We start from the raw sequence: 9,755 nt of genomic DNA on the forward strand, positions 1-9,755 counted from the left end.
CTTCCGGGCGACCCACACATGCGCGCTAAGAACTGTTTGAGTCTCAGGCTCCCAAGCAGAGCTGGTCTCGCGAGATGTTGAGGTGTGTCCGTTTCTTTACTGTGGGTCTGTAGAGTGGGTTAGGTTTGAGCAGCTTCTTTTCCGCTCTGTTCTTTGAAACTTTTTTTTAAGAGTCGCCGCATCATACGACGTAAAACAAACAAATAAAAACTTAGTAGAGCGCAGACAACAGCTTAAGCCTCACTAGAGCGCTGTGAAGTGAAGGGGGAAGTGCGTGAAGTTAAAAAAAAGTTAAAATTAGCATTAATTAGTAGCCAGGTAGTGTAACACGCTGAAGACAAGGTAAACACAAAGTGTCTTCCTCTCCTCGAATTTACATCATACGGAGTGAGAAAGACACTGAATTATTCAAAAATGTATAGTTCTAGAAAGCCGCTATGAAAGGTATACCAGGTACTATGAGAACATGAGGCACTATTCGGTAATTGTGACACCTCGCCCCAATGTGATCTTGTATTTTACCATTAGGAAAAAAATACTATAAAACGATTTCCATTTTAAGAAAACAGTAATATTTATGACATCTCAACCTTCCTTTAAAGTATAATATGAAAAAAAATACTGGAAAATAGTCATTTTGGAGTAGAATTCCCCACCCCCACCCCCCCTTTTTTTTTTGGTCCTATCCTCTCTGTTCCGGTCACGTTTTATTTTTCAAAACGGTATGTGTTCCTTTCAAATGTCAGAGTGACATCCTTGCCTCAATAAGAGATCTCATCATAATATAATCTATTTTTTCTTATTAAGAATGTTCAGTGCCTAGCATAGGAATGTAAATATTAATTTTGATTTTACAGGGCAATAGCTGAAGGGACAGAAGTCAGAAAATAGTCTGAAAGTGAGTAGTCTGTGAATCACTCACACTTTGTTTTTTTTAAATATATATTTTATTTATTTATTTTTGGCTGCGCTGGGTCTTCGTTGCTGCGCGCGGCCTTTCTCTAGTTGCGGCGAGCGGGGGCTACTCTTTGTTGCGGTGCGCGGGCTTCTTATCGCGGTGGCTTCTCTTGTTGCGGAGCACGGGTTCTAGGCACGTGGGCTTCAGTAGTTGTGGCTTGTGGGCTCTAGAGTGCAGGCTCAGTAGTTGTGGTGCACAGGCTTCGTTGCTCCACGGCATGTGGGATCTTCCCAGACCAGGGCTCGAACACGTGTCCCCTGCATTGGCAGGGGGATTCTTAACAACTGAGCCACCAGGGAAGTCCCAAACTTTGCTTTTATCTCCTTAAAACAATTCCCAAAATTTTCTTGGAAGTGTTAAGTTGTATTTAGTTAAAACTATCAGGCACAAGCCAGGGAGCACATCTCTCAGAGGAATTATAGAATGTGTTGGACAAGAGGGAAGAACCTTTTGTAAGGTTCAGGTTCCCCCTGGAGGATTCTGAGGAGGGTCTAGGGAAGCAGGGATCAGTTCTGGATGGGTTGCTGTTTGATCAACTGGGATTGATTAGGATCTGGATGCAGTTATAAGGTGAGGATGGTTCAGCAATTGGGTATCTCCAGTAATGGTCCGGGGTATAGCAGAGTGGGTTTGGGGCATCATTAGTAAGGAAACAGTGGTTACTCAAAGAGGGAGTGGTTGTGCATTTTACAGTTACTGCATGACCTTGGGAGACACAGTGCTTTCTGTTGTAGGGGGAAGACTTACCCTAGGGAGATATAAACCTTGTGCCCCAAAACTTCAGGAGATAAAGAATCCCCACTTGGAAGCTGTAGGTGTTGTTAAAGATAAAAGCCACAGGCCCAAAATGGTGTCACTTGTGCTAAAGCCCATGATACCAAACCTAGATTTAACACCTAACGTAATCACAACTTCAAAATGTAATCCCCAGAAATGTAATCCAATCAATCAGTTTGGAATTTCCTGGTCAGTACTGAAGAGGTAATATGTCACGTGGACCCTTTCTATCATCCCCTCACCCCCACCCTGCCTCTCAGAGGAAGAGGAGGCAATCAGCTGTAAAAACCTTGCTGTTCCTTGCCCCCTTCCCCGCCCCCCAAAGATGTCCCAGCCTAAAAATAATCCTTTCTGTTATTTTGCTAATAGCTTCATGCCCCACCCTTCTTCCTACAAAAACTTTTCAGTTTGTACAACCCCTTGGAGCATGCTTCTGGTTGCTAGGTGGGATGCTGTCTAATTTATGAGTTGTTGAATAAAGTCAATTAGATTTTAAAGTTTACTTGATTGAATTTTGTTTTTTGACAGTGTCATTGAGATTTGGTTTCAAAATGAACACTTTTGTGTACTGATGATGTAATATGGAGCTGAGACATTTAGAAGGAGATACAGGGAGGAAATAAGGGTAGGGGTAGGGATAAAGGAGAAAGGACAGAGAAGGGGCAAAGAAGGTATGCATTTTTTTGTCCTTCCTCTTTTCTTCTTGATGTCTAGCATTTAGTAAGCATTCAATAAATATTTGTTGAATGAATGAGTCATTCAATCAATTTTGATCCTGAAATGCCAGGGAAGAAGGGACAATGAACTGGCATATATTTCGAACCATATCTATGCCAGGTGTAGTGCTAAGCCTTCTGTGAAAGAGTAATGTAGGCTCAACTCCTCTCTCCCAACTTCCCTGCAAGTTAAAAAGTATCTGGTGACCTGTTGGGAGTACGGTTTGGATGACACAGGTCACCCTTGGTCTTTTGAATTGATTCCTTTATCTTGTTTAATATATTTCTATTTACTGTAGAAAGGAAAAGGTCACCAACTTTTTCAAGCACAGTTTCTCCCCATATCTTGGAAATTGGAATTCCTTGTGTATATCTTTATTATTCCTCTGATCTTTTTCTCTTGTTCACTCTCTGTCCTTCCCCCACCAGCTTTGATGAATATATTGTTGAGATGTAAAAAGTTTAAAATAAGTCCCTATTGGGACTTGCCTGGCGGTCCCGTGGTTAAGACTCTGCGCTTCCACTGCAGGGGGCACGGCTCGATCCCTGGTCTAGGAACTAAGATCCCGAACTAAGATCCCGCGTGCCATGCGGCATGGCCAAAAACAAACAAAAAAAAGTCCCTATTAAATGATAGAACTTTAAAGGAAGCCTGAATTTTGTACTCATTAGGTCATTATTTTGTTCCTAAGCCGGATTCTGTATAACAGAGACAGCATCCTAACCTGAAATATTGATGATAGTCTTGCAATTAGGAAATAATCAGTCAATTTTTTAAAAATTGAAGTATAATGGATTTATAATATTATATTAGTTTCAGAATCAGTCCACCTTAATCACAAGCACCACAGAATGACACAAACACTGCCGTTTTATCTACCTGTATTTTCATTTCTTAATTTTTAATTCTTCCCTGCTAGTATTCCGTAGACCTAATATGGGTTTTTTCCCCCACCTGACTATATATTGACTGTATATGTATTTTTTATATCTCTAATTAAAATACAACTATTATGTATCCATCTCCCTTCGTCATTTTCCCGATGACTACAATGCCTTTCCTCTAGTGCTGCCCCTTCTTTTTGATTTGATCTGCTCTATTTACTCTCTGGAAAAATAGTTGATTAGTTGAAGACTTTAGGAAAATAGTTCTGTCACCACCTCACCTTGACTTTTTGAACTTCACAATCTTCTCATTTGAAAACGTCTTGGACACCAAAGTGTCTCAGGAAAAAACAAAAAACTCCAAAAACCAACTCTGTATCTTGGTATTACAATAATCATCATAATTATTTATTTCTTGGAATTGGAGACCATATTTACTCCCCTTCTGTTTCTGTGGGGAGCAGGTTAAAAAACAACTAGAAATCCGTGATCAAGGTGTCAGTGGGTTTGATATGTCTCCTCCCGGGAAACAAGCGACAAAGTTGCCGGGGGAAGCTTTCGGGGCGGAGCCCAGGGAGCTTAGGTTCCTACCATTGGTTCTTCCCGGGAGCCTCCTCCCCACTCCTGCCCCGCCTCCTGGACGGATGAACCAATAGCGGCGTAAGTTGTGGTTTAAACGCCGAGTCGCGCGCGACCGCTGGAGACCGTGTCTAGGAGTTTGGCCGTTGTTCTCAGCGTGGGTGAATGGAGCGGTCGCGAGTGGTTGGGCGGGAGGGGTCCGGCGGGGTAGGAAGCGGGGCTGGGGTGGGGGTCTGGGAAGCGGGGTCCGTATGTCTGGGAGCCGGGGCTGGGGATTGGGGGCTGGGACTAACCCCGGGACGTCTGTAGCGCCCAGCCGGTTGAGCCACGGCCTTTGGACTGCGTCCGCAGCCCACGGCGGTTCGGTTCCGATGGGTAGCAGGGCCTGTGCCAGTCCCAAACCGCCAACTCTTCTGGAACTTAGGGCCCCTGACTCAGGCTTCAAGAGTTAAGAGCTGGATTAAGTGCCTGTCGGCTCAAGATCGGGTTTCTCCCTCTGCTTAGCTCTTGTTTTTATAGACGTGCCCAGGGTAGAAAGTTGGGTCTGTGCTACACCTTAGCTTCTTTCATCTTCCCTAACTCCCAGGGTTTAATGAGTATTTCACACCCCTAGGTAATCCAGAATGGCTACTCTGATCTATGTTGACAAGGAAAATGGAGAACCAGGCACCCGTGTGGCTTCTAAGGATGGGCTGAAGCTGGGGTCTGGGCCTTGTAAGTATACAGGCGGCCATCAGGTACACAGGTATTGTGAATCAGTGGTGGGTGTGGCCTGGAGCTGGGGGAGGCATTTAGTATACTTGACGCCAGCAATTGGAGTCAGGTTTACCCAATACTGCTACTGCCAGGTGCTTGTTATGGGTCTGTTTTTCATGTTCAGTATCTTAATGAGATTATTTAAGAGGGTACTGAACTGAAGTACTGTTAGGCATAGGACCATGCCACTGTCAAAAGGGTGTTAAGTTTGGGTGTGAGAATTAGGCCACGTTTATAGGCAAGGTCAGCCTTCAAGTTGCATAGGCGTTTACTGCTGGAATAATCTCACGGTAAGACTTTTTCTTTAGCAGTCAAAGCTTTAGATGGGAGATCTCAGGTTTCAACACCACATGTTGGCAAAATGTTTGATGCTCCACCAGCTTTACCTAAAGCTGCCAGAAAGGCTTTGGGAACTGTTAACAGAGCTACAGAAAAGTCAATAAAGACGAATGGACCCCTCAAACAGAAACAGACAGCCTTCTCTACCAAAAAGGTAAGTGTTGGCTATAAATAAAGATGCTGTTTAAACACTTCAGCACTTGTGACTCTTAAAATGACTATTGGCATCCTACCTGACTTTCTCCTGTGTGAATAGAAAGAAATAGAGGCTAGCAAACATAGATTAGCAGAAGAGAATCATCATACTGTCTTTGTGGACTTCCCCTGTAACACGAGATCACATTTATCAGTAGCAGCTGGTGAATTTTTTGCCTCACCTGCCCTTAATGAGTGTCTTTAAGCAGATTGATTGGTAGAATGTACTTACAGATTAAAAAGTACTGAGAGGGAGGGTATTTTGCAAGAGGTCACGTTGCTAATATAACAGCTCAGGTGCTGCCATCCTTCTCCCCTCCTTCCAGAGCAAGCACCAGATTTTTAGGTTATAACGCAGTAGCATGTTGACCTTTGTATGTGTGTTTACAAATTGTAGGTTAGTGCATCCTAGACTGAGACGACTTGGCTATGAAAGATGACTTTAGCATGTGGATTAACACTTCATTTCACTAATTGTTTTGTTTAATGTGTATTAGGAAAAAAACAACTAGGACTTGACCTCAAACTGAGACCTACATGTGTGGTTTCAGGACAAGGATGTCTTTTTTAAAAAACTGAGTTGAGTAAGAGAAATGTTAAAGGCAAGTATTGCAAGGATATAGCAAAAGTGATGAGAATGTGACAGAACTGAAATGTGGGAAACCCTGCCTTAGGGATTTCCTCTAGCCCTGCACATGTGACATAAGCATAAATCAAGACTATGCAGGCTTCCATTTTGGCCCATCATCGTGGACTGCTTGCCAGTTCCAGACTAGGGAATTATCCACTGTGGGCTTCTAAAGTCCTTGGCTGTCTTTGGCTGCCTCTTACTCTGTGTATTTGAGGAACACAAACTGGTTTTTAAAATTAACCAAGCAAATAATTTAGGTAACACTGATGGACACACCAACGGAAAATTATATTTCCAACAGCCAAAAATGGCTTCCAGGATTAGCTTCTATTCTGGGTAATTCATGCCCATTTTCTCCTTTGTTAGGTTGGGTGATTGAGTCAATTAGTTCTGAATTAACTCCGCTCTGCATTTTGATAACTTATGCTAACAGGTGCTGATACTTATATTTTAGAATTAACTTTTGAGCCATGATATTAGAATTGCTTGCTGAATTGTATTTGTAATTTTGAGAATGAAGGATTATGGTTTCTTAGAAGTCAGCATGAAATTGAAAACAATTTAAAATGTGGTGAAGCAGTCACATGTCTTAAAAAAGCCCTATGATCTCTTGTACTAATCAGTTGACAAGGCTTCCACTCTCACTAATGTATGTTTTCTTGGGTTGTTTTAGATGACTGAGAAGACCGTTAAAGCAAAAAGCTCTGTTCCTGCCTCAGATGACACCTATCCAGAAATAGAAAAATTCTTTCCCTTCAACCCATTAGGTAATATCTTTTGGTATTGCACAAATGCTTTAGCCTTGAGTTTCTCTTAGGATCCAATTCAACTGTAACTTGATATAGCTATGAATAAGACATGTGATCCAAGACTATAACAAGGCTGTCTGAATCTGGGTTGCTTTGAACAAATAAATACACTTGTGGATTTATTTGTAAGGTATAATCTTAGGTCAGTAGAGGAATCCGAGCTAAGATGTGGAAAACATTGTTCCTGTCCTCAAAAGCTAACCACCTAGGGGGAGATTAGACCTGTTCAACGTTAGGGGACAGTCTTCTTAGCAAACCATTTAGAAAGAGGGCTCTATGTCAAGTTGAACAATGCCTGAGGGCTTCCCTGGTGGCTCAGTGGTTAAGAATCCGCCTGCCAATGCAGCGTATGCAGGTTCGAGCCCTGGTCCGGGAAGATTCCCCCATGCTGCAGAGCAACTAAGCCCGTGCGCCACAACTACTGAGCCTGCGCTCTAGAGCCCTCGAGCCACAGCTACTGAGTGCGCGTGCCTAGAGCCTGTGCTCCGCAATAAGAGAAGCCACCGCAATGAGAAGCCTGCACACCGCAACGAAGAGTAGCCCCTGCTCGCCACAAGTAGAGAAAGCCCGTGTGCAGCAACGAAGACCCAACACAGCCAAAAATAAATCAAATAAAAAATAAATTAATTAAAAAATGTAGGTCATGTTGAAATGTTTCATTATGAAGTATCAAAAGCACACTCATTAATATCACCGCTGACCTCATTAGAAAAGTCTTCAGTATTAGGAAGCTGTTAAGCTAATGATTACAGATGAGTTTACTGATATTCCAGTTTTTTTTTCCCCTTGAAATTTTGAATTTTATCATCGGCAACAAATACCGTTTCCCTTTAAGTGGTAGACTTCTTTCATTCCTCGGAGAAAAATGTTCGACACATATCCAAGGCTGAGTTACCACAGTTTGTCTTTCAGTTCTTCCAAGTAAATGGTGTACAGGAATAAGGCCTCTGGTTTAGCTTGCAAATCAAATAATTGCACGAATCTTTTTTTCTTGGAAAACACCATGGTCCTTCAGTATGCGGTAGATGTGTTTTATGGCATACTTCACATCATATACAGAATACTAAAAAGACATGTTCTCAAGGGTTGAGAGCTAATAAAATTAATACTGTTTACTGCATGTGGTAGAGTAACATTATGTGAAACGCTTTTTTTACTGCAAGTGAATGGCTGCGAGGAATATAGTGACTAGTAAGCATAGTTTATTGCCACTGCCTTGATTCGTGCACAGCACTTTTATCCACCATTGCTTTTGGACCATCATTGTAAATGTCAACACAGTGGAAAAAGGTATTAATATTATTATAAAAAATAGTTTGAGCTCATGGGCCCTGTGAAAGCTGACCACCCTGAGGAATGCTGCCCTGACAAAGTACTTTTCTGTGGCAGATTTCGAGAGTTTCGACCTGCCTGAAGAGCACCAGATTGCACACATGCCCTTGAATGGAGTGCCTCTCATGATCCTCGATGAGGAGAGGGAGCTTGAACAGCTCTTACACCTGGGCCCCCCTTCACCTCTGAAGATGCCTCCTCCACCCTGGGAGTCTAGTAAGTGAATGAGTGCCCTTCTAGAAGGTCTGTAAACAATCTGTGTCATAACACTTCCATTACCGTGGGGACAGGTTGTGCAGAAGGTTAGCCTGTAAGTAATTTCTATCCTTCAGACTGCAGGGATAAGGTTTCAGGATAATGAAAACTATTCTCAACTGGTACTGCTTTTTAGTCCCAAATGCCCAGTTAAATTGTCATTCTGGAATCTGGACAGTCTTAGATACAAGCAAAACCAGAGGAAATTTAGTGTGTAACTTCTTAGGTTATAAGCTGAAGTATAATAAACTTGCTTGGAATGAGAATTCCAAGCTACACCCAAAGCTCGTGTAGGATCAAGACCCACGTAATAGCATCGATTGGCAAACCTTTACTGCAGAGGGTTTGAGGTCTTGGTTCGAACTGGTGGTCAAAAGCCATCAGTATGTTTTCTATTTGTTCTGATGGAATACCTCACACTATTTGCTAAATTGCATTAATGATAATTGTTGGCCCTTACTTGGGTCTCTAAGAACGATGGAATTTCGGGTACTTCTATGATTTATCTCATAATGGAGGTTAATTCTGTGGCCACAGCCACATTCCAAGAAATAAGTGAGAGCGGGTATGTGTGTGTGTAGGTGGGGCGGGGGTAAAGATTCATTAGACAAAGGGAAAAACAAGAATTCATGATAAAGAGTGTCAACTAGTGTGTGTGTTGATGGACACGAGAATTTGCAGATATTGAACAAGAAATTCCTGTTTTCTAGATCTGTTGCAGTCTCCCTCAAGCATTCTGTCGACCCTGGATGTTGAATTGCCACCTGTTTGCTATGACTTAGATATTTAAATTTCTTAGCACTTTATAGTCTGTGGGTATGTATTAATAGTTTGTATTAATAAAGCAATTCTTTGTTTAACAAACTCTTCCTAATATTGTGGTTGGTATTGTTTGGAATTTGCTTAAAACAGTATGAAAACTAGTAGATGTGTTTAACAGACAAGAGTCTATAATCTGACAAGAGAAGTTTGTCCGAGTTAAAAAACTTTCCCTGAAACCCTCTGGTTTGTTTTAACAACTTATTTTAGAAGCTGCCACTGTTTTCCCTGAAACGTATACCCCTCCATGTGTACTTTACTACCTTTCTGTGGCCATTAACTAGTGACAGTGATTAGATCTCTTAATAGGAAGAGCTACTTCCAGCTCATTGTGTCTGTTGCTAGGCATTCTTTATTTCTGGTTCTGTTTAGTTTCTAATGCCTTCAATACTCTGTATTCAGTGATCAGAATTTGAAAGGCTCTGAATTTCCTGAGAATTCTGCCTCCTTGAGCTCTTCAATTGGGTTCTTTGCAGATAATTTACTGATAGTAAGATCTACTTTCTACCTATAGGAAACTCTATTTATTTGCTAACTCTGTGTTGGGAATTGTTTTTCAGTCTTTAATAAGCATTATTGTGTTTCATGTTCATGACCCTGTCTTTCAGATGAGGACAGTGAAGCTCAGAAGTTCACTGATAAACCAAAGACACGAAGAGCTAGAAAATGATAGAACTGGTATTTTGATTCCATAACTGAGATTG

General features: G+C 41.9%; 1 protein-coding gene across 6 annotated transcripts; it reads left to right on the top strand.

Moving 5' to 3' along the window:
* Positions 1 to 13: 13 nt before the first annotated feature.
* On the top strand, positions 14 to 9,045 carry PTTG1 (PTTG1 regulator of sister chromatid separation, securin). Of its 6 annotated transcripts, none has more exons than XM_059919598.1 (7): positions 30 to 82; positions 858 to 898; positions 4,529 to 4,629; positions 4,980 to 5,164; positions 6,510 to 6,603; positions 8,035 to 8,193; positions 8,943 to 9,045. In XM_059919598.1, exons 3-7 carry the CDS (start codon positions 4,539 to 4,541, stop codon positions 9,020 to 9,022), a joined length of 609 nt encoding a protein of 202 aa, XP_059775581.1. In that variant the 5' UTR covers positions 30 to 82; positions 858 to 898; positions 4,529 to 4,538; the 3' UTR covers positions 9,023 to 9,045. The 6 variants fall into 6 exon arrangements, with proteins under 6 accessions (XP_059775583.1, XP_059775581.1, XP_059775586.1 ...); XM_059919603.1 differs by having other exon boundaries at positions 4,983 to 5,164; XM_059919600.1 differs by lacking the exon at positions 858 to 898 and having other exon boundaries at positions 14 to 82.
* The last annotated feature ends 710 nt before the right edge of the window (positions 9,046 to 9,755 follow it).

Source organism: Balaenoptera ricei, chromosome 3 (genome assembly GCF_028023285.1).
Source record: "Balaenoptera ricei isolate mBalRic1 chromosome 3, mBalRic1.hap2, whole genome shotgun sequence".
Lineage (NCBI taxonomy): Eukaryota > Metazoa > Chordata > Mammalia > Artiodactyla > Balaenopteridae > Balaenoptera > Balaenoptera ricei.